This window comes from Marmota monax, unplaced genomic scaffold (genome assembly GCF_021218885.2).
Source record: "Marmota monax isolate L192 unplaced genomic scaffold, Marmota_monax_Labrador192_F-V1.1 WCK01_AAM20220418_F8-fsc00019, whole genome shotgun sequence".
Classification (NCBI taxonomy): Eukaryota; Metazoa; Chordata; class Mammalia; order Rodentia; family Sciuridae; genus Marmota; species Marmota monax.
This window is the reverse complement of record NW_026695242.1, coordinates 8472011-8495840: the sequence shown is the minus strand read 5'-3', so window position 1 is coordinate 8495840 and position 23830 is coordinate 8472011. Positions and strand designations below refer to the sequence as shown.

Sequence of the window (23830 nt, the reverse complement as noted above, 5' to 3'; positions counted from 1 at the left end):
CAAGGAGCCAACTACCTCAGTATACACAATGAGGAAACTCAAGCCCAGAGAGGTGAGAGGATCTGCTCAATGTCACAAGGGGCCGAGCCTGGACAGAACTCTTCCAACTCTTCCAACTCCAATAGTCTAGTGGCACAGCCATGAGACAGCAGCCACAAACAGCAATTTGCCCAGAAATGGCACATCTTCCCCTTTAAAATTCATGAAAACTGGCATTCAGAGCCATAATACATGTGTGTCATATAGCCTTTGCAGAACCTTGTAATTATTCCCTTCCTGGTGAAGTTGAAGCCCCAGGGCTTTGTCTGTGTCTGCTCTGTGGTTTTAGTATCCCTTGGCACAGGCTGTGTCCCACATAGAAAGCCACACATCACTCCATGTTGACACCCATGTAGAACTGCTAAATGCTACCAGCTCTGCCATCCTAAGGAGCACAATGAAGTCCTGTTTGAAAAGCCATTCCAGAGCAATCAAAAGGCACTCACTGAACTCCTACCATGGACGGTACTGTGCAGGACAACAGGGGTCAAAAGGTCACAGTGACATAGCCTCAGCATGTGAAGAGCTGAGTCGACTAGGTGGAGCCTAGAGGAGAGACAAGGGGTACCAGGACAGTAGGATGGCCTTGAGGACATGGGTGCAGCAGCAAGGAGCCACATGTCACAATGGAATGTGCATGCTATGAAAAAGAACGACAAAGCTGCTTTGGGACAGAGGCATGGCAGGCTGGGGATGGGGAGGCCTTCCGGGTCACCTAGGCCAAGCCTCACAGGGTAGGTGTGGAAATGGTGGGGGTTTTTCCAGTACCCAGAATTGGACTTTTCCCCAGCACTTTACCACTGAGCTTCATCCCCAGCCCTTTTCAGTTTTTGAGACAGGGCTTGCTAAATTGCTCTCAGTGACCTAGAGTTTGCAAACCTCTTGCCTCAGCCTCCTGAGTAGCTGGGATTACAGGTGTGCATCACTGCCAGGCAAGGTGTGAAAACTATGACGAAGATGACCCAGCTAGTAAGCCTCTTTAGATGACCTCCGGAAACTAAACCAGTGCCATGGGGCTTGCCAGGTAAACAGAGAGAGGCAGACTGATGTGTCACCAAGGCAGTGCTGTAGGGCTGGGTTGTTGTCACTCTCATTTGCATTCCCAGCTGGTAGGCCAGGGCCAGGCCCAAACTAGGTGCTTAGAGACCTCAGCAGGCCACTTGGGCTTCTGCCCCCCATCCAAGGCCATAGAACATGTGGCACCATGTAGCCGAGTAAAATCAGATAAGTGAAGCCCATAAAGCCTATAGTACGAAGCCTGACACCCAAGAAGTGCTCGATAATGAGAGCTGTTCTTGCTGTTGCTGTGAGCAGGCCATTGCTGATTTATCTCATGCTGATTAGAGGAAAACCTGACAAGAAATCTTTGGCCCATTTCTGGCATTTCTGACTAGATCAGAAACTTGAAACTCCAGGGCATGTATTAGAACTTTGGGGAACTGGCTGAAAAGTAGACTTCAGGGCCAGGCACAGTGATGCATGGCTGTAATTCCAGATACTGGGGAGGTCGAGGCAGAAGGATAGCAAGTTCAAGGCCAGCTTTAGCAAAGTGGCAAGACCCTGTCTCTAAATTAGAAATTATAAAGGTTGAAGTTGAAGTTCAGTGATAAGGCACTTCTGGGTTCACCCCTCCAGGACCAAAAAATAAAATAGGTTTCAGAACCTGGCCCCTCCCAGTTTTAATCAGACCTAATTGTTGTTTTTAAACAAATCTCTTAAAGTTGTTCAGGGACCACTTGGAGAGAAGCTGCCATGAGCTGGGAACCTGCTATATTAGTATTCTCTAATTTTGATTTTCTTTAATGAATTTTACAAACAAAATATGCATGTTTTTAGAAAAACAATTCAAAGTAAAAGGAAACTCCCTGGCGCCCATCTCTTTCCCTAATTCTACAACCCCATTCCCAAGAAATAATCATTGTTAACTATGGTCTTAGGATTTGTCCCCAGAAATTGTCTGTGTCCTCACAAGCATATGCACTGATGTAGCTCTTTTCCCTAGTGCTCCCTTGGTGTAAAAAACAACAACAAAAACAAGATTATATGAAAGCGAAGATTGGCAAACATTGTTTTCTTCTTTTATGTGCCTCAGACAGGGGGTGGAGGTATTGGGGATTGAACCCAGGGCCACGCACATGCTAGGCAAATGCTCTACAACTGAGCTTTGAATAGATATCTAGGGAGTAGAGATCTCTCGCTAAATTGTCCAGGCTGCCCTCGAACTTGCCATCCTCTTGTGCAGCCGAATTAAAGGCATATGTCACCATGGCTGATGGCAAATATTTTCTGTAAAGGATCAAATAGCAAATATTCTCAGCTTTTGGGCCATATGGTTTCTATGCCACAGTTAGGAAATGAATGGACGTGGCAATGCTCCAGTAAAATTTTATTTATAAAACAAAACAAAGGGCTGGGGATGTGGCTCAAGTGGTAGCGCGCTCACCTGGCATGTGTGCGGCCTGGGTTCGATCCACAGCACCACATACAAGCAAAGATGTTGTGTCCGCCAAGAACTAAAAAAAAATAATAATAATAAATATTAAAAAAATTCTCTCCCAAAAAAAAAAGTTTCGGGTGTTTTTTTTTTTTTTTTTTGGCAGTAATGGGGGTTGAACCCTAGGACTCATGAGCACTAGGCAAATGCTCTGCCACTGAGATGCATCTCTAGTGCTTTGATTTTGAGATAGGGTCTCGCTAAGTTGCCCAGGCCGGCCTTGAACTTGCCATCCTTCTGCCTCAGTCACCCAGGTAGCTGGATTACAGATATGGACCATGGTACCTAGATTGAATTTAAAATTTTGATAGATGGTGCCAAATGGTTCAAGCTTTTTGTCATTCTCATTACTTAATATTGTTTCTAGTGAGCATTTTCTGTTAAAGTTTTAGAAATAACTAAAGGAAAGATCATAAAGACCAACAGGCAGCAATGAATCACAGTAATGGATTCTGTAAGCACAAAATTCCCTGACCTTAACAAATTCAGGGAAGCCATTTATTGTTCTTCGAAGATTTGGGCGCCATGGGGACTCATTTTCTGGATGCGAAAATGGCCATCGGGGCTGGAGATGTGGCTCAAGTGGTAGCTGGCTCGCCTGGCATGGGCGGGGCACCACATAAAAATCCTCAGCACCACATAAAAATAAAATAAAGATATTGTGTCCACCTAAAACTAAAAAATAAATATTAAAAAAAAAAAGGAAAGAAAATGGCCATCGGTTACAGAGGGGATTTTGGTTTTATAGGGTACTGATAGGGTGGTTTCATCATTGGAACTTGTGGGTATGCCGTTCAGATAGTAATGTAGGTTACGACTTTTAACTAGGGAGGGCAGCTGTAAAAAGGTTGAAACTCATTGTTATTTGGAGAGATAGGAGTCCAGATTGTGAGGGATGGGCATTTCTTTTTCTGGAATTTATCCTCTCCCAGAATTTCCAAATTCGCCTCCTTCCTTCAGGGCCCATTGTTATCAGGAAAGGATTTACTTATTGGAAGGTCAGTGCTTGGCTAGTTTCTCTTCCCTCCTCCCGAGCTGCACTGTCTCTCAGCTTATCTTTGAGGGCTGTTTTGTAGGATTATTATTTTCCATAACTCTTCAGATTCAACTCTGAAATATGCTTCCAACATGAAACAATCTGCACTGTATTTTTTTTTTTTTTAAACTGGGGGTTGAACCTAGGGGTGCTTAATACCAGCCACATCCCCAGCCCTTTTTTGTATTTTATTTAGAGTGAAAGACCCACGGATTCCCTGTCCAAGAAAGACGCACGAGGCACTGGCTGCAAACGCAAGAGGTTTATTCAGACACAGACGCCTGTGGGTGCTCAGCGAAACCTCAGCCGGAGCTTTGGTGAACTGGCACACCGGGCGTTGGAGTACAGGTTTTTTATAGGGTCAAGGGGCAGGTTTCGCGCGCGCGGTGAGCAACAGGTTTCTTATTGGTGATTTTGAACCCAACATACAGGTTACCTAAAGGGTAAAGTTATTTTTCATTTTATGTTCCTGGAATTACACCATATGACAGTTACATATGAGCACTCTGATTTTTCTATTCCTGCTTATTAGCCCCTGTTTAGTCAGGCATGCCCTGGAATCTATTCTTCTGCTCTTTCCCAACCATCCTGTTTTTTTTTTTTTTTTCCTTTTAATCGGTTACACTTAACTGATTTCAAAAACACTTCTGGTGCCTGCGCAGGTTTGTGACATGGCCTGGTTATTCTGTAACTAAGCCTCGGGGTTACTGGGCTAGGGTCTTTCAAGAGACAGGGTCCAAGTTGCTCAAGGCCTCACTAAATTGCTGAGGCTGGCTTTGGATCCTCCTGCCTCAGCCTCCCCAACTGCTAGGATTACAGGTGTGTACCAAGGCGCCCAGCTGTACTACATTCTTGTCAATGTAAATTCCATTCTGCCCAGAGAATCCCAGAACGCAGCAGGATCAGCTTTTTCTAAATGTAAAGAAGGATGTGCAAAAGCAGTTTAGGCCCTTACAGAGCCAGTGTGCTTAAAGACAGGACATTGTTGCAAATTGAGCTGGAGCCTTTGCAGGCCTGAGCTCAGTGATGATGGAATAAATATTCAATTTTCCATTTAGAGTTCCTAATAAATCCTTTACACACTGGGCCAATGCTTTGGGTTTCCTAATCTGAAAAAAATGCACTGATCACATTTGGTGTTGTTGAAATTACAACTAGCTCTTGCTGAGCATCTATTAGGACACAGGCAGTGAGGGAGGTCCTTCATACATTCCCTCCAGCACTGGGATGGTGGCATCATTGTTGTACAGATGAGAAAACTAAGGCTCAGATAGGTTGTCTGGTCTGCTAAATACAGTCATGCTGCACCAAAATTGCAAATCCCTGGCAGAAAACCATTACAGTAATGAAATCTCTATTTCCCGTGATGTGGCAATCTACTTTTTCCTAAGAAATAATTCCAAAGGAACCAGAATATTAGAAATAGAAATAACATAAAAGGAATGACAGCAGGATAGGCAGTGGCACATAACTGTAATCCTAGTGGCTCAGGAGGCTTAGGCAGGAGGATCATTGAGTTGAAAGCCAGCCTGAGCAACTTAGCAAGGTCCTAAGCAACTTAGTGAGAACTTGTTTCAAAATTAAAAGGGGAAAAAGGTCTGTGGAATGTGGCTCAGTGGTCAAGTGCCCCTGGGTTCAATCCCTGGTACAAAAAAAAAAAAAAAAAATGGGTGAGGGTTGGGGAATGAGAGAGACCAAGCTTGATGGTGCATACCCCAGTGACTTAGGAGGCTGAGGCAGGAGGATTGCAAGTTCCAGATCAGGCTGGACAATTCAGCAGACCCTGTATAAAAATAAAAAAGACTAGTGATGTAGCTCAGTGGTAAAGCACATCTGGGTTCAATCCCCAGTACCTAAACAAATAACCGAGCCTATAGACCTGTGGAACAAAAGAGCCAACATTCCTATCATGGAGTCCCAGATAGAGAAGAGAGTTGGGCAGAAAAAAAAATGATCAAGAAATGGCAAAAAAAAAAAAAAATAAAAAAATAAAAAAGCTTGGTGGAAGACACAAATCTACAAGATCCCAGATGAAATGTACTAACATTTCAATAATTACTTCAATGTAAATGCTGCATATACACCAAAAGACAGATTGGTCAGACGCAGTGCACACTCCTGAAACCCTAGCTACTCATGAGGATAAGGCAGGATTCCAAGGTCCAACCAGCCTCAGCAAGTTAGTGAGACCCTGTCTCAAGATACAAAAAAATAAAAAGGGCCACAATTTAGTTCAGTAAAAGTGCTCCAGGCTCAATCCCCAGAACCTACCCCCATACATGCCTATTACTGAATAATATGCTGCTCATAAAAAACTTACTTCAAATTCAACATAGGTAGGTTGAAAGTAAAAGAACAGACTATATACCTTGCAAACATTCATTTTCTAAAAAGAACTACATTAATAGCTGATCAAGTAGCCTGTGGAGTGAAAAAAAGGACTAGAGATAAGAGACATTATGTAAGGATAGCTCGGTCGGTCAGTCCACCAGAAAGATGTCAAAAACCAGAGACCAGAAACAAAAACTGGTAGGAGTAATAAACAAATTCAGTTACAATTTGGGACTTCCATACCTCCCATTCAGCAACCGATGAAACTAGAGATCTAAATAGCAGTAGAAAACACTTTTTTTTTTGCTATGCTAGTAATCAAATGCCAGGGCCTCACACATACTAGCCAAGTGCTCTGCCACTGAGTTACACTCCCAGTTTCTCAATACACTTTTATTTTAAACCACTGGGAGTTGAATCCAGGGGTGCTTTACCACTGAACCAAATCCCCAGCACTTTTTTTTTTTTGGTGTGCATGGAGAGGGGAAGAGATTGAACTCAGGGGCACTCAACTATTTTGCATTTTATTAGAGACAGGGTCTGAGTTACTTAGCACCTTGCTATTGCTAAGGCTGGCTTTGAACTCGCAATCCTCCTGCCTAAGCCCCCCCTAAGTGCTGGGATTACAGGCATTTGCCACTGTGCCTGGCTTTTATTTTTTATTTTGAGACTTGTCTCACTTAGGGCCTCATTAAACTGCTGAGGCTTGCTTTGAACTTGCAATCCTCCTGCCTCAGCTTCCAAAGTTGCTGGCATTACAGGGGTGTGGTACACGGTGCCAGACTTCAATAAATATTTTTAAAGTGCCCATGGAACATTTCCCAAGATGACTAAAACAACCTCAATAAACTGCATGCAGTGAGTAGGACATACCTATAATCCTAGTCTGGTAGGCTGGGGCATAAAAATTGCAGGTCTGGGGCCAGCCTCAGCAAGTTAGAAAGACCCTGTCTCAATATAAAAAACAAAAACGGCTGGTAGAGCACTGGGGGTTCATTCAATCCCCCACACCACACATGCACACTGAAGATAACAAATTTAAAAGACGAAGTCAGAATGTTCTTTGACCATTATAGAACCAAGCCAGAAATTAGTAATAGAAATGCATTAGATACTCAAATATAAAAACTAAAATTGATTTAAAGGCTTAATGCAATGCCTACTTAAAATTTCAGTGAAGGCAGGCATAATGGCACATGCCTGTAATTCCAGTGACGCTAGAAGCTGAGGCACGAGGATTCCAAGTTTAAGGCCAGCCTCAGTAATTTAGCAAGAGTCTAAGCAGTTCAGTGAGACCCTGTCTCAAAATAAGACAGGTGTGGTGGTGTATACCTCTAATCCCAGCAACTCAGAAGGCTGAGGCAGGAGGATCACTAGTTCAAAGCCAGCCTCAGTAACTTAGCAAGACCCTGTCTCCAAATAAAATATAAAATGGCTGGGGATGTGGCTCAGTGGTTAAGCGCCCCTGGGTTCAATCTCTGGTACCAAAAAAAAATTTTTTTAAATTTATTCTGATTAGTTATATATGACAGCAGAATGAATTACAATTCATATTACACATATAGAGCACAATTTATTATATCTCTGTACACATAGTAGTTAACACCATTCGTGTCTTCATACATATACTTAGGACTGGTACCAAAAATCTTAAAGTCCAAGTGAAGCTGGGCATGGTGGTGCATGCCTGTAACCTCAGCAACTTGGAGGCTGAAGCAGGATTCAAAGTTTCATGGTCACCCTCAGCAACTTTTCGAGACACTCTGCAATACCCTGTCTCCAAATAAAAAATAAAAAGACTGGGGGTGTAGTTCAGTGGTTAAGTGCTCTGGGTTCAATCTCCAATACCAAATTTAAAAAAAAAAAAAATCCCAGCATTTTTTTTTAATAGGCACAGACAATAGACATAGCAAAATTTACTCTGAAAAGCCATAGCCCTTGAATAAATAATCTTCATAAGAAATTCAGTTAAGTGGAAAGAATTTAATACTACTTCAATATTAAAAGCTTGTCAACTAATCAAGAGAATGTGATATTGGCAAAGGGAAAGACATAGATCGGTGGAAGAAAAGACTCGGAAACAGGTCCATGCAAATATGTTCAACTGCTATTTGATAAAAGTGCCAACCAATTCAACAAAAACACCTTTGAACACATGGTGCTGGAGCAACTGGACTTCCGTAGGAATAGACTCAAAATGGACTGTAGACTCAAATGTAAAACTTCAGAAACAAACATAGGAGCTCGGCAAAAAGTTCTTAGACTTGATGCCCAAATCGCAATCAGTAAAAGGAAAATTTGTTAAGTTGGGCTTTATCAAAATCAAAAGATTGGGCTGGGGTTGCGGTTACTCAGTGGTAGAGTGTTTGCCTAGCATGCACGAGGCACTGGGTTGGATCCTCAGCACCACATAAATATAAAGATATTGTGTCCACCTAAAACTTAAGAATATTTTTTAAAAAAGATTTTGGCTTGTGAAAACTTGTGTGACGAGAATGAATAAACAAGATATAGAAAATATTTGCAAACCACACATCAAAACTGAACAGAAAGAATATACAATCTAACTAAAAAGTGGATAGAAGATAGGAACAGACTTTTCACTGAAGATATACAGATAGCCTAAAATAAGCACATGAAAGATCGTCAACATCATTAGTCAGAGAAATGCAAATTAAAATTAGTGACACATCATTATACACCCAATAGAATGGCTAAGATAAATAGTGACAAATCAAATGTTGGCAAGGATGTGCAGAAACCAAATTACTCATACAGTGCTACTGGGAATGTAAAATGGTATAGCTACCCTGAAAAACAATTTCATAGCTTCTTATAAGACTAAACATGAGCCAGGCGTGGCAGCACATGCCTATAACTCCAGTGACTCAGGAGGTTGAAGCAGGAGGATCATAGTTTCAGGCTAACCACAGCAACTTAGCAAGACCCTGTCTCAAAATAAAAAAAAATAAAAGGGCTGGGAATGTAGCTTAGAGGTAAAGCATTCCTGGGTTCAATCCCCAGTACTCGGGGGCATGGGAAGCCAGGAATTAGGTAACAGAGTACAGCATCAAGACCAACATAAGCACAAGGAATTTCATTGTCAGGTTCCCAAAAATGAGCACTCACTCATTATCTAATAATCACAAATCACAAAATTTCAGGGCTGGGGTTGTGGCTCAGAGGAACAGTGCTCACCTAGCATGCATGAGGAACGGGGTTTGATCCTCAGTACCACATAAAAATAAAACAAAGATTAAAAAAAAAAAAAAAGTCACACAATTCAATTATAAGGTCATTGACAGAAAACAAACACCAAAAAGTAACCACGCCTGTTTGTGACAACATTGACTTCAGAATAAAATGAAAACATCTTGAACCAAGTTTCAGCAAAATAATTTTATTTTCTAACACATGGTAAACATACACATCCAATATGTGTTCATCTTGCCCATCTCTTCACAAATGACTTCCAACCACAACTGCTTTGACATTTATGCATGTACTAAAGTTATCTTACTTGAAATACGAAAAATGCTTTTGGATAGGTAACATTCTGATAGGTAACATTCTGAATATATTAGACTGGTCACAGAAGAATTTGCTTTAATTAGATGAGTTCTATAAATTTAAAGCTTTGAAAAGCTACTACTTTTGCATCTAATAGTTCCAGATGAGTAGGATGCAGCAGTATCAGCTTATATTCCAGAGAAATCCCATCAGTTTTTCTGGTGATGGAACCACTTATCCACTGTATTCAGAGAAAAGAAAAACAGATCAGAATTGCTACTGAGAATCAAAATTACACACAATATACAACAATACTATACTTGCTTTAATGGATCCCACTACAGATTATCTCAACATAAATATAGTGATCTTCCTGTCTCAGCCTCCTCAGCCACTGGGATTATAGGAGTGCGCTACCATACCAAACCTAGGCTTCCTTACTTTTTTTTTTTTGAAGTTTTTTTTTGTTGTTGTTGTTGTAAATGGACACAACACAATGCCTTTATTTTTATGTGATGCTGAGGATCGAACTCGGGTCCCGCCCGAGCTAGGCGAGTGCTCTACCACTAAGCCACAATCCCAGCCGCAGGCTTCCTTACTCTTGATGTTAATTGTACAATGTGATTCTCAAATTTGTTTTGAAGTGGCAGAACCATTTTCTTAACAGAAAAAATAGGTTCCTAAGAGCTAAACAGGGAGAGAACCATTTTCTAGACGAAGCAGCCCGTGACCAGATGGGAACGTGGAGCCCAACCAACTCAAGGTCCCTCCCACATTGCCCATGAGGCATCTACATGGATCTCAGAGGAACACTGGGTCACATAATGCCAAGTGAAGTAAACAAGGCACAGAAAACACAAATACAGCATGATCTCATTTATGTGTAGGATCTAAAAAAAGTTGAGTTCATAGAAGCTCAGAGTAGAATGGTGGTTGCCAAGGGCCAGAGAGTGGGAGAGGGAGGATAGGGAAAGGGAGATGTTGATCCAAGGGTACAAAGTCGCAGCTAGACAGGAGGAATAAGGTAGGGATGTGCTGCACAGAATGGCAGCTGTACTACATAATGGCCCTTCCTTCCTTACATGCTAGGGATTAAACTCAGGGCCTTGAGCAGGTTAAGATCTACACTAAGCTACAGCCCCAACCCCACTGTACACTAAAAATAGATCAAACAGTATATTTTAAATGTTTTCACCCTATGAAAAAAAGTATAAGGTGACAGACTTAAGCATGATCTAATCATCCTATATTATAACATCAAAACATCATTCTGTGCTCCATATATACATGTCAGTGAAAAATAAAATATATAATTTTACATACATATACCCAATTTTTAATGATTCTACTGAAATGTAGAGCTTACCATCTGTTGGTATTGTGCAGGCAGATTCACATGGTGGTGGTAACTAAAATAAATATTAAAATGCATTAACGGGGGGAAACAACTAAAAGTATACTGCAAAATTTGAAAGAATCTTGATAAAAGGTTACCCTAATTTTTAGGTTCTAAAAATAGTTGATAATATACAGGAATAGTGCAAGTTTTACTCTTCTGCTAAGAGATACTAACATATTCAAGACTCTTGACTTTTAAAATAAAGAATAAAATATTTTATGCATATAGAATAATTTTATATATACACACACATATAAAACGTAAGCAGTGTTGGAAAAGTCAAGTTATAATAATTGATCAATGGGTTTTCCATTCCAGTTTTTCTTATTTATCTCAATGTTGTCAGGATTCATAGTAAACATGTAACAGGCTCATATTGTTGTCCCTTTTCCCTATGCTGCAAGTCAGCTAAGTCAGAGTTCCATTACTTATTGACCATGTGAGGAAAGTGCTCTACCCCCGAGCTATATCTCCAGCCCTTTTTATTTTTATTTTGAGGAAAAGTCCAACAAATTGCCTAGATTGGCCTGGAACTTGCCATCCTCCTGCCTCATATGCTACTATACCTGGCGGTTTGCCTTTTTATTAAATACTGTGATAATAATTGAAGAATTTTTTAAGTCTAAACCACAAAATTAAAAATAATACAAAAACAAAATGACTGTTTTGATGGTTGGTTTATTATCTCCCATGACATTCTTTTCTAGTATTACAATCTGCAGTGGTACCTAAAATTAAGTAACTTCCTCAGTCCTTGCCAAAATGAAGACAAGTAAATCCATATTGGTTCTCTTGTGAAAAACGGCTTATGACAGGTAACAGGCACTTGGGTTACCGGGCACATTCTGCAGTCATTTTGATTTTTATGAATTATACTACTTTGCTGCCTGTCCAACTTACAGTTCAGTAGGATCATTCCTCAGCTTCTCCCCTTGGTCAAATATTTACCTGTGTTTATTTCTCATTTCAAGACTTCACACAATATAGGAGGTACTCAAATTATCTGTGAAAGAAGCACTTTTTTCCCCCTATTTGGCAACATATCCTTTATCACTCATCTTTTTTTAATTTTTTTTTTTTTTTTTTTTTTGTAATTGTAGATGGACAGCATGCTTTTATTTTATTTATTTTATCTATTTTTATGTGGTGCTGAGGATTGAACCCAGGGCCTTGCACCTGCTAGGTGAGCACTCTACCACTGAGCAACAACCCAGCTCCCATCCTCTTTTTAAAGAGGACTTTTACATACAGCATCCACAATGGCTTTGGCAGCATCAGGATCACACTTGAAGGGGCTCTCAGACACTGTTGTATTCATGCTATGAATAAAACAAAAGTAGTCAGAAGACAAAATAACAACAACAAAAAATCCTCTTAAAAGAGTTAAAAAATAAAAGTTGAAGATTTAGACCTTATGACATTCAAGTTTGGTTGGTTGAAAGCTCTCACCTATATTAAACACTCTAATTATTTTGTCAAGGTGAATTTTTCTTGTGGTTAATTTTACTCAAATATCTATAGTTCAGATTTAACAATCTGAGACTGGATACTTTCAGTTCTCACTGAAATAGCTGAGAAATACCAACTGAAACGAGAAACTTCTTTCCTAGTTGAAGAAAATGAAACAAAAATGTACCCCTGTTCCTATAAGGGCTTATGGGACATCTGAAACAAGACACTCCTGGTAAGAGTAATACCTGAACTCTACATTTCTGAAAAATAACTCATTAAAAATCTTTATAAAGTTCATAAGCTTTGATAGAGAAATTTCCACTCTGAGGGCCCAATACAAGACTGAATCTCTAAAGATGTTCCCATACTGTGAATGGTGAACCAGTGAAAAACTGGAAGTAACCAAAATGTCCACCAATAAGGGATAATGAAAAATGGTTTAACCACAAGATAGAATATTATACAGAAACAGAATGTTACACCATATTATAATGGGAAAATGCTTATAGTATGGTGTTAAATTTAAAAAGCATAAAATTAATTGTGCATGCAATATAATTATAACTATTTTTAAAAGTATTATGTACTTATATAAAGGACTAGGGGAAAACCCCTCCAAATATTAAAAGAGGTATCTGGAAAGTGTGATTCTGGGTGATTTAAAAAACAAAACAAAACAAAAAAATAAACCCCAAAAAACCACGGTCTTTTTGCTTATCTATAAATTCTTTTTATAGCATTAATACAACATAATGTGTGCATAACAAAAAATATTAAAATGAGAAATGAAATATCTGCAATTACCTGTTACCACTGATCTAAATTCCCAGTCCTTTTTATTTTGAGACAGGGTCTCACTAAGTTGCTTAGGGCCTTAATAACTGAGGCTGGCCCTGAACTTGTAATCCTCCTGCCTCAGCCTCCAGAGGTGCTGAAATTACAGGCGTGCACCACCAAACCCTGACTGTTCATTTTCACATAAATGTGTTAACTTTTCTCGGATTTTCCTCTGTTTGTGGAATTATAATATTTTCAGTTTATAGGATATTATCCTGATATAGAAGATTCTTAGGAGAATTATTTTTATACAGTAGGATTTTCTTATCCTGATATAGAAGATTCTTAGGAGAATTATTTTTATACAGTAGGATTTTCTTACACTTAAAGAAAAATCTAAGGCCACATCTATAAGATACATTCACTGTGGTACTACAAAAAAAAAAAAAAAAAATCATGCATTTAACTACATTTTAAACAATGAATAAGACTATATCCTCTTATAAACAAACTATTCCTCTACCTTTTCCCCTTCATCTTTTTTCCTATAAATAGCTTATTATTGAAGTTAATAAGTTAAGGAATCAGGCCTTTGTTATGTATTGTTTAAAAAGATAAGAAAGTGGTAAACGTCTTCTGATACATAAAAAATAATACCATTTGTAAAACTTTTTCTTTTTTTAAGAATTTCTTTAATATTTATTTTTTGGTTGTAGCTGGACCCAATACCTTTATTTGTTTATTTTTATGTGGTGCTGAGGATTGAACCCAGGGCCTTGCACGTGCTAGGCAGGTGCTCTACTGCTGAGCCACAACCCCAGCCCAGAAATTTTTAATAATAAATTTTTTCTTTTTTTTTTAAATATTTATTGTTTTAGTTTTAAGTGAACACAATATCTTTATTTTATTTTTACATGGTGCTGAGAATCGAACCCAGTGCCTCATGCATGCTAGGCGAGCATGCTACCACTTGAGCCACATCCCCAGCCCTAATAATAAATTTTTCTATCTGGAATTAAATACTGATGGTAAGACAGGGGTTGTAAATTCAAATGCTGGCAGACAGAATCCAATTAAGAGTATAAAATAGGCTGGATGTAAGAAAATTGGTGCTGGGATGTTGTCCACAGAACATACACCAAGCACCTGCCTAGTTATAGCATATTTTAAAAATAAAACACCTGGATCACGATGGTGGTTGCCAGTATGCATGCTTGATTTAAGGATTATAAGGAGATAGAAATCTAGTCTTCTTTTCTTCCTTAATAGCCAGTTGGTTCAAAATCATTAATTCAAAAAATATATTTAACATATTTTTTAATCTTTATTTATTTTTATATGGTGCTGAGGATTGAACCCAGTGCTTCACACATGCAAGGCAAGTGCTCTTCCACTCAGTCATAACCACAGCCTTCAAAATATATTCTGTATTATGAACTGTAAACAACATGAACCTACTATTATAATTAACACTCCTTTACACCTCTACTACCTTTGTTTTTTCTTTTTCCTGAATTTTCCTGGTTATTCTCACATGTAAATTGTTTCTAGATGAAATTGAATGTCATTCTTTTTCCCCGCTTTGGGTACCAGGGATTGAACTCAGGGGCACTCAACCACTGAGCCCCATCCCCAGCCCTATTTTTGTATTTTATTTAGAGACAGGGGCTCACTGAGTTGCTTAGTGCCTTGCCATTGCTGAGGCTGGCTTTGAACACACGATCATCCTGTCTCAGCCTCCTAAGCCGTGGGGATTACAGGTGTGTGACACTGTGCCCAGCTCAAACAGTTTATCTTTCTATTTAACATCTTGTATGTTCCTCAACAGAATCTTAAAGTTTCCCTTTCTTGGGTCTTAAAGATTTACTATTTAATCTTGGTATTTTTTTAAATTTGTGCATGGAGTGGGGTGGCGGTAGGGAGTGGGTATTAAGGATTAAATCCAGGGGTACTCTTACCACTGAGCGACTACATACATCTCTAGTTCTTTTTAGTTTTTATTTTGAGACAGCGTCTCACCAAGTAAATTGTTAAGGCTGCCCTTGAACTTAGGTTCCTCTTGCCTTTGCCTCCCAAGTACCTGGGATTACTAGTGTGCCCAACCATGTCTGGCCATTCCTCCCCCCACCCAAAGGTTTTCTGGATATACAATATCATCTGCAACACTTGCTCTGCCCTTTCCAATATTCCTACACCTCATTCCATTATCTATTTCATTGATTAGTATTTTCAGAACAATAGGTAAGTGATCACAGTGGGTAGCCTCTTGAGGAAGTCCACTGTACTGTTAAGAACGCAGGTTTGGGGGACAGACAAGAGTATGAATTCTTGCTCTGACACTTATTCTGAAGTGACTGTGATTATATTATATTTAATTACCCCACACCCGGTACAGGCTCAGCAGATATTAACTGCTTCATAAACATTAGCTACTATTAGTGTTGATAAATTTGGTGTACACGGTAGACGCTGGTGTAGTTGTGATGCACCTTAAGTTTTTATATCAGAGGATATTAACCCTGCACTCATCTTTATCTTTTATATTCTGAATGCCCTGATGCCAGCAGCCTTTCCCATATACCCTCACACAGCTCTGACCTCACTGTCCTCTTTATGTTTTAGATTGTACTTGTTCAGAGTGTCCGAATTCACTTGAGCACTGACAAAACTAGTTCTTTACCAAGTGAATGTAATAGCACAGTGTCTTACGGTTACTGAAACCTTGGGCACAAACTGGCTTGCTCTGTATTGAACATGCAGAAGAGGGGAACACTTACCAACTGATTCCTTTTCCATCCGTTTTCTTAGTCACTAATGCTTTCCAATAGTCATGAGTACTTTTAATAATATCAACTGCAAAGTCCTATAATTTAAAGAGAGATGTATTAGTTACAGTGTAGAAGTGGTTTTTTTTTTTTTTTCCGTTACCATATGTCCATGCATAATTGTCACGGATTTTGTCAAATTCAGTAAAGAAGTGGGGTGCGACCATTATAAGATGAAGTTTTTTTTTTTTTCCATAATTAGGGATTTAAGCCAGGATTGCTTAACCATTGAGCCACATCCCCAGTCCCTTTTACTTTTTATTTTGAGACAGGATCTCACTAAGCTGCTGAGGGCCTGCTAGGTTACCAAGGCTGGCCTTGAAGTTGTAATCCTCCTATCTTAGTCTCTCAAGTCACTGGGATTAGAGGCGTATGCCATCACGCCCAGCATGATGTGAAGTTTTTATTTTAAAAAATCATGCTGACACTATTTAAAAATTGTTTATTACTAAGAAATATGATAGACATTTCCCAAACCCTGATACTTTATTTTGAATCAGTTCTTGTGTTAAAAAATAAAGAGAACATTTAAACAAAGGTTAATAAGACACAAAGACTGTCTAAGTCTTTAGTCTTTTAATTTTTAAATGAGAATTATATGATTAAATTATAAGTCTCAATACAAACAGGCCTAAAACTACAGTTATGAATGACATATCACCTTATCTTTAAATTCAGCATTGAAAGCAAATTCATTTTCTGGTTTTCCATCAGGAACCTTGTACCTTCTAAACCAGTCCACAGTAGCTTCTAGGTAGCCGGGTTTCAGCCGTTTGACATCATTTATATCTATAGAGTATAAGGAATTTGCAAGATGCATTATTATTTATGCATTCAACAAAAACATCAAATATTTACATTGACAGACCTCCCATTATGTTTTAGAGGGCAGTTCTTTACTTCGTCACACTATAAGATACTTGGGGCTCATCTTTTCATTTCCTGCTGTAGTCATAGAATCTGCCATTTCTCCCAGGATCTTAGATCCTCTTCATTGTAGAATCTGGGTGCCAGTGGAGCTCATCATCACTGAAAAGTTCTCCTAAGCCCTCCCAGCTGATAAAGAAACAGATATGTGTATACAAAGTCATGTACATACATATATTTAAAAACGTTTCTTTTGGTACTGGGGATTGAACCCAGGGGTGCTTTACCACTGAGCTACATCCCCAGACCTTTTTATTTTTTGAGACGGGGTCTCACCAAGTTGCTGAGATTGGCCTTGACCTTGCAAACTTCCTGCCTCAGTCACTAGAGTCACTGCAACTGCAGGTGTGCACCACTGCACTATGCTCTAAAAGTTATTTCTCTATGTCTCCATCTGTTTTTACATTGGGATAAATTTGGGTTCATACTGGTATCTCCAACTCTAGCCACATCTCCTTGCTTATCTATAACCTCCCACTGCAACAGGGAGAAGCCTGGCTCACCATCTTCCATCCATTTATTTAATTGCTCAGATCCAGTATTTGTTTAGTGTCTAGGCCTGTGAAGCAGCGATCCAACAGAAACAACTTTACCAACTGCAGTCCGATGCTATGTGCAGTTCTTTCTGCCTTTGGTCTTACTAATTTCACTCATCCCTAAAGCAACTAAGGTCAGGGAGGTTCTTTCATACATTTGTAATACAGTAAGATTCTTTCGATATAATCTACATTTCATCCTGGAATTGACCTTGTAAATGATTCTTTTATACTGTATATTAGATAATCTATTCTGTAAAACAAACAATAAAATCACAAGCTTGGTAGCTTAAAATAACGTTTATTATCTAACAGTCCTGTGGGTCGGAAGTTCCACAGTGCCACTAGGTGTCAGCAAGGCTGTGTGACTTTTTTTAATATCTTTATTTTATTTGTTTATTGTATGTGGTAATGCCTCACACATGCTAGGCAAGCACTCTACCACTAAGCCACAACTCGGCCCAGCTGTGCACCCTTCTAAGGACTCTGGGAGAGAATCTGTTTCCTTGCATTTATCAGCTGTCATAGACTGCCCCCTCCTCACCTCCAGCATTTTCAAGCCAGCAATGTGGCACCTCCCTGAGCTTTCTCTTGCTATCACATTGCTCTGTCAACACAGCTGGGAAAGGACGTGTGTGATGGATTAGGCCCACTTGGATACTTACTCCAGGATACATCCCCCATCCCAGGTCCTTAATGTTAATCGTGTCAGAAAGCCCACTGGCCACAGGTGACATCTTCCCAGGTTTCAGGGTTAAGAGTTGGGCATTTCTAGAGGGGGCGTTATTCTGCCACTATGAAAATCTACGGGTTAGGCAAATGCACATTATCATGTATCCACCATACAGGGCCATACAAAATAATTTTACTGCTGTGGTAGACAGACACCCATCTCTCAATTCCCAGTCTGTGAAAGTGCTGTTTCATAGCAAGGGGGGAAAATGGAGCAGATGGAATTAAGGTTGTTCATCATCTGACCTTAACACTGGGGTATTATCCCTGGTCATCTGGGTGGGTCTGACGTAATCACAGAGGTCCTTACACATAAAGAAGGAAGATGAGTCAGAGGAGCTGTGACAAGGAACTCAAGTTTGCAGTGAGAAAAAAATGGATCTTCCTCAAGGGTCCGCAGAGGAACACAGCCCTGCTGACACTTCTCCAGTGAGACCCATTTTATAAGACTAATTAAATAACCAGATAAACGGTTAGAAGTAGAAGCAAGGTTAATTACTGATACATACTACACACGTGAATGAGCTAGAAAATGGACAGTGAGTGAAAGCAGCTAGACACAAAAGGCTGCATGTTATACAAGTCTGTTTTTCCACGCCTATGGAAAAATTAACTCAAAATAAATCAAAGACTACAATGTAAAAGCTAAATTTATAAACTCATGGAAGAAAATATAAGCTCAAACCTTTATGACCTTGGATCAGGCAATGGTTTCTTAGACACAACATCAAAAACACAAGAAAAGGGCTGGGGTTGTGGCTCTGTGATAGAGTACTCGCCTAACACATACGAGGCACTGGGTTCGATCCTCAGCACCACATAAAAATAAACAGATGATTAAAAGGAAAAACTGGACTTCCATCAAAATTTAAAACTCGAGTACCTCAAAGTATACTGTTAAGAAAATGAAAGGACCAGCCACAGAACGAGAAACAGTACCACTGTTTTGATTAAAAACATGATCACACAAAAACACATATAGGATCATGGCATTGTTTATAATCACTAGAACCCAAATGTCTACACCTGGTGGACACAAACAAAATGTTAATATCCACACAATGGAACAAAATTCAGCCATAAAAAGGAGTGAGTACTGATTCAGGCAACATGAAAGAACCTAGAAAACATGAAGTGAAAGCAGCCAGACGAGAATGCGTGCCATACAGGCCCATGTGCATGAAACCTCTAGAGACAAAAGTAGACCTAGTGGTTGTTAGGACCTGGGAGAAGGAGGGGAAAGGAAGTAAACTGACCTCGTGGTGGTGGTTGCACAACCTAGTGAATGTGTTAAATACCAATGAATTGTACACTTAAAAATGTTAAGATCAGGGGATGAGGTTGTGGCTCAGTGGTAGAGCACTCGCCTAGCATGAGTGAGGTGCTGGGTTCAATCCTCAGCACCACATAAAAATAAAAACAAATAAAAATAAAGGTATTGTGTCCAACTACAACTAAGAAAATATTAAAAAAAAAAAAAAAAACGATAAAATCAGTCAGGTATGTAGTCAATGCTTGTAATCCCAGCAACTCCAAAAGCTGAAGCAGGAGGATGGCAAATTTGAGGCCAGTCTCAGCAATTCAGCAAAATCCTATCTCAAAAAAAAATGAGGTTGGAAATGTAGCTCAGAGGTAGAGCACTGTTGGGTTCAATCTCCAATACTCACCTCCTAACACACAAAAAGATAATGTCAACAATACAGAATGTCATTTTAGGGCAAAGGAAATTATCTGGAATTAGACAGTGGTGATGATCACACAACTTACTAAATACATTAAAAGAAAATCCAATAAACCCAAACAGATTTTTTTTCTTTCACAGAACAAAAGAGAAGCTTACTTTTTAGTTAATTGTCCCAAGTTCAGTTGTACAAATAACAATGCTTTGTTCCTCCATTCTTTAACAATGTGGAGTCAGGGGTTTACAATTCCAATTATAATTATGGGTAAAGTTTGGTCTTGCCTAAGAAAGTTAGAAAGACTTAATTTTCTTACCATTATAATTCGCTGCATCAGGATCATCCACGTTAATGGCAATGACTTTCCAGTCAGTTTCTCCTTCATCAATCATAGCCAATATGCCCAGAACTTTCACCCTGATTATTTCACCTCTTGCACATACCTGAGGGGCAATAATCACGGTCAGGACAGAATTACAGAATGGAAGTTTGAACAAAGTTTTACTTGGGAGTAATAGGAAATAAGAAAGGTGTCAAATTTCTGCAAATTTACTTGAAGATTGTTCCTTGAAGTAAACTTTTAGAATTATTTATTTAAGTACTAGGAATTAAAGCCAGAGGTACTTTACCACAGAACTACATCCCTAGCCATCTTAATTTTTACTTTGAGACAGGGTCTTGCTAAGTTGTTAAGGCTGGTCTTGAACTTGTGATCCTCCTGTCTCAGCCTCCCGAGTTGCTGGGATTATAGGTGTGCACCACCTTCTCCAGCTTGAAGCAAGTTTTTAAAAGACATAAATGCTTTATCAGTCTTATTAAGGTTGAAAACAAGACCTATAAGTCCTGTTCTCTTATAGGTCAGAAGAAAATCAGTAACATAATTCAGGATAATTAATAATACTTTTCATATTGTCTTTGTGCTGAAGAATAAGTTCACCATAATTTGTTTCAGAAACAATTTTCCTTTTTTTGAGACAGGGTCTTGCTATGTGTTTCCAGGCTGGCCTTGAATTTGTGATCCTCCTGCCTCAGCCTCCTTTGTAGCTAGGATTACATGCATGTATCATTGCAGCAGACTTAGACTTTTTGAAGTAGTGGGGTTTGAACCAAGGGCCTCTTACATGCTAGGCAAGTCTCTACCACCGAGCTATTTCCCCTTTTGAAAAAAATTTTGAGATAGGGTCTTGCTAAGTTGCCAAGGCTGGTCTTGAACCTGTGATTTTTCCTGCCTTTGCCTTCAGAATTGCTGGGATTACAGGCATGTAACACTACATTTAGCTTCAGATACATCTCTTAATGTGCTTTACTAAGACTGAGGCAGGAGGATCACAAGTCCGAGGTCAGCCTCAGCAATTTAGCAAGGCCCTAGGCAACTTGGCAAGCCCATCTCAAAACACAAAATAAAAGGCAGGGAATGTAGCTCAGTGGTGAAGGACCCCATTTTCAATCTCCAGTACCAATTTAAAAAAAGAAAGAAAGAAGTAACTTTATCAGAATTTTAGAGCAACCCTACTTAATAGAAGAATCACTATCATAAGCTTATGTGGTCCATTTGGCTGGAGTCATTTCACCGATTTCTTCAAATCATTAGGTTCAGTTTGCTTCTGAGATAAAATGTGCCTCTTGGTGCCCTTCACCTATTGGCTAGCTGTCCATCTCCCAGGACACTGCAGAATATCCCCTTCTTCTACATGTACGTTCAGTCATATACACATAAATACACATTTTTTTCCAGATTAGGTTTAAATGTACAAATGGCAATGTATAAATGCTTGGAAGGAAAGAGAAACCAAGCCAAAGAGACATCACTATTTCACTAATAGTCATATACTGTATTCACAATATTTTTTAAAGCATGAATTTTGATATATTTCATTAATTTCATCTTAACACAGTAGAATAAAATGTCCAATTTCATTACCTTGCTTCCAATTTCACAAACATCAATTGGGTCATTGTCACCACAACAGCCAGTATGTTTATCACTGTGTCCTGGGTCTTCCCAAGTCTAAAAAACAAGGATTAGGGCATATCATTCTTGTATATGTTGCTGACAAAGTGGATTCCGTTGACATTAACACATAACACCCCATAACTCTTTCTGCAAAAACACGCATCTTCAACTATTTTTTGCTCATTTTTAAAATTCTTTATTCACTTTAAGCATCTAAATAAGACACTAAGACACTAAAACAGATGTGGGTAGGCAGCAATATGAAAATAGAAATGATACTTTCTTATGTTAAAAGCATCATTGCTGACCAGGAACCACAACTAAAAAGTTTCATCAGGATTTTCTGAAGCTTAAATTCCTGGCTTGCTTTCCTTGCTAAAAGGCAAGCCAGGACCCTTGCAGAGCACCACACAAAAGAACTGAAACCTGTGCTTGTCAGGAAGTTAGGTTTGAAATGCAACTGCTGTTTTTCTTTTCTTCCTCTATCAGAGCATATTTATGACTTGGATTTGTTTGCCTATTCAGCTGACGTGAAAGCAAAAAGATAAAAATGAAGAGGGATAAATAAAGAAGACCATATCCAACAAAGCATTTCAGCAATGTTTTCCTAAAGGCACCACACTTAAATGCTAACACTAAATAAACTGAAGTACAAGGTAAGGCACTCTAGTTAGGGCAGACAAATTTGTGATTACCCAATAAGCTAGATGAGTTTGACTTATGTTCTTCCTAGTAACTTAAAATTGTTTTACAGTAGATTTCATTTAATAGACTTAATGGTGAATAGAAACAAATCACTTATCAAGAGGAAAAACTAAACTGAACAGTTAGTAAGTGCCACAGCATTAGCCTAGCTAACCAGAATTAAATAAATGTTGTTTACTCATAACAGACTCATAATAGTGATTCTTCATTCAAATATCAAATAAGAATCTGCTGCGTACTGGCATTTTGGTAGAGATAAATTAGTAAACGATGCAAAATATACCCTTCTAGAAGGGCTAACTGCTTAAGAAAACAGGACTCCCATCATTACTTTACCACAAAGAGCTTGACCCAAAGGAGGAATTGGGACCCTAAACCTAAAAGTCAATGGCTATGAGAACTGCATGTGAGGTACTATATGCTTTATCTCTGCCAATAACTTCAGGAACTGAATATTATTAATGTCTCAGGGAGAAAGAAAAGGAAATAAGTCCAGAACCAAAAATCAGTGCTTTTAACCACCATCTTATGTTCTCTCTTTACTAGTTGTAGACTTGGGCTGGGGATACAGCTCAGTGGTAGAGTGTCTGCCTTGTACGCGTGAGGCCTCGAGTTTGATCCTCAGCAACATTCCCCTCAAAAAAGAAGTCTCTATTAGTAGACATGCCACTTAATCTGGAAAGAAAGAATGCATATACCTTATAACCAGTCCATTAAAAAAAAACAAGATATTTTGGAAAAGAATAAACTTTCAAATCTGAGTTTAAATGTTGTATTTAAATTTCAGCTAATTATGAAAAAAGGGCTTTTAAGGAAGTATTAAAATGTATTAATTACCCCTAAGTTTTTTAAGTCTACATTTTCTGAAGGTGTTTAATATATATAACTAACCACTTAAGTTAATTTTTAGTAAGTTAAAAGAGTATATTTTCAGGAAGTACATGCAAACATACCTGAGGGATGGCACCATAGTTCCAGATATACCCCTTGTAGGGGAACAAATTCGCAACATAACGGAGTTTCCCTTTTTTCACATCTTGCTTAATTGGGTTTAAAGGGTCCTTTGTAGCAATCTGAAAGATTCAAATAGATATCTGAGGAAATGAATTATGGCATGTTGTCTCCTAATTCCACTTTTAACAATTAATTTTATCCCTAACATTTTTATAATTTGGACTAACATGTTTTCGCAATTAGCCCTTAAGTGGAAAGCTTAATTAGGCAATTATCAATTACTAATTCTAGACAGAAACAACTAAAATTAGCTGGAAACACTTGAAAAAAATACCAAGATTTTTATTAAAAGGGCAAAACAAATGTAATCCAATTTCATCTTTCCTTTAAAGCATTTTAAATTATTAAAATATCTGAGTGTGCTGGGAGCAGTGCACATGCCTGGAATCCCCATGGCTCAGGAGGCTGAGTCAGGAGGAT

At 38.9% G+C, this 23830-nt stretch overlaps 1 protein-coding gene across 5 annotated transcripts in view; it reads right to left on the bottom strand.

Moving 5' to 3' along the window:
* Window positions 1–3816: 3816 nt before the first annotated feature.
* Ppa1 (inorganic pyrophosphatase 1) overlaps window positions 3817–23830 on the bottom strand; it is a 33717-nt gene continuing 13703 nt past the window's right edge. For 2 of the 5 annotated variants that reach the window (XM_058577931.1, XM_058577929.1), the window contains exons 4-10: window positions 23350–23469; window positions 21659–21745; window positions 20054–20180; window positions 16525–16652; window positions 15816–15901; window positions 10777–10819; window positions 9281–9651 (exon numbers count right to left, since the gene is read on the bottom strand). In XM_058577931.1, the coding sequence (XP_058433914.1) occupies window positions 9511–9651; window positions 10777–10819; window positions 15816–15901; window positions 16525–16652; window positions 20054–20180; window positions 21659–21745; window positions 23350–23469 (732 nt within the window). In that variant the 3' untranslated portion in view covers window positions 9281–9510. Of the gene's footprint in view, window positions 5353–9280; window positions 9652–10776; window positions 10820–12058; window positions 12129–15815; window positions 15902–16524; window positions 16653–20053; window positions 20181–21658; window positions 21746–23349; window positions 23470–23830 lie in introns of those variants that run through there. The other 3 variants (XM_046419923.2, XM_058577932.1, XM_058577930.1) reach the window with 3 other exon arrangements.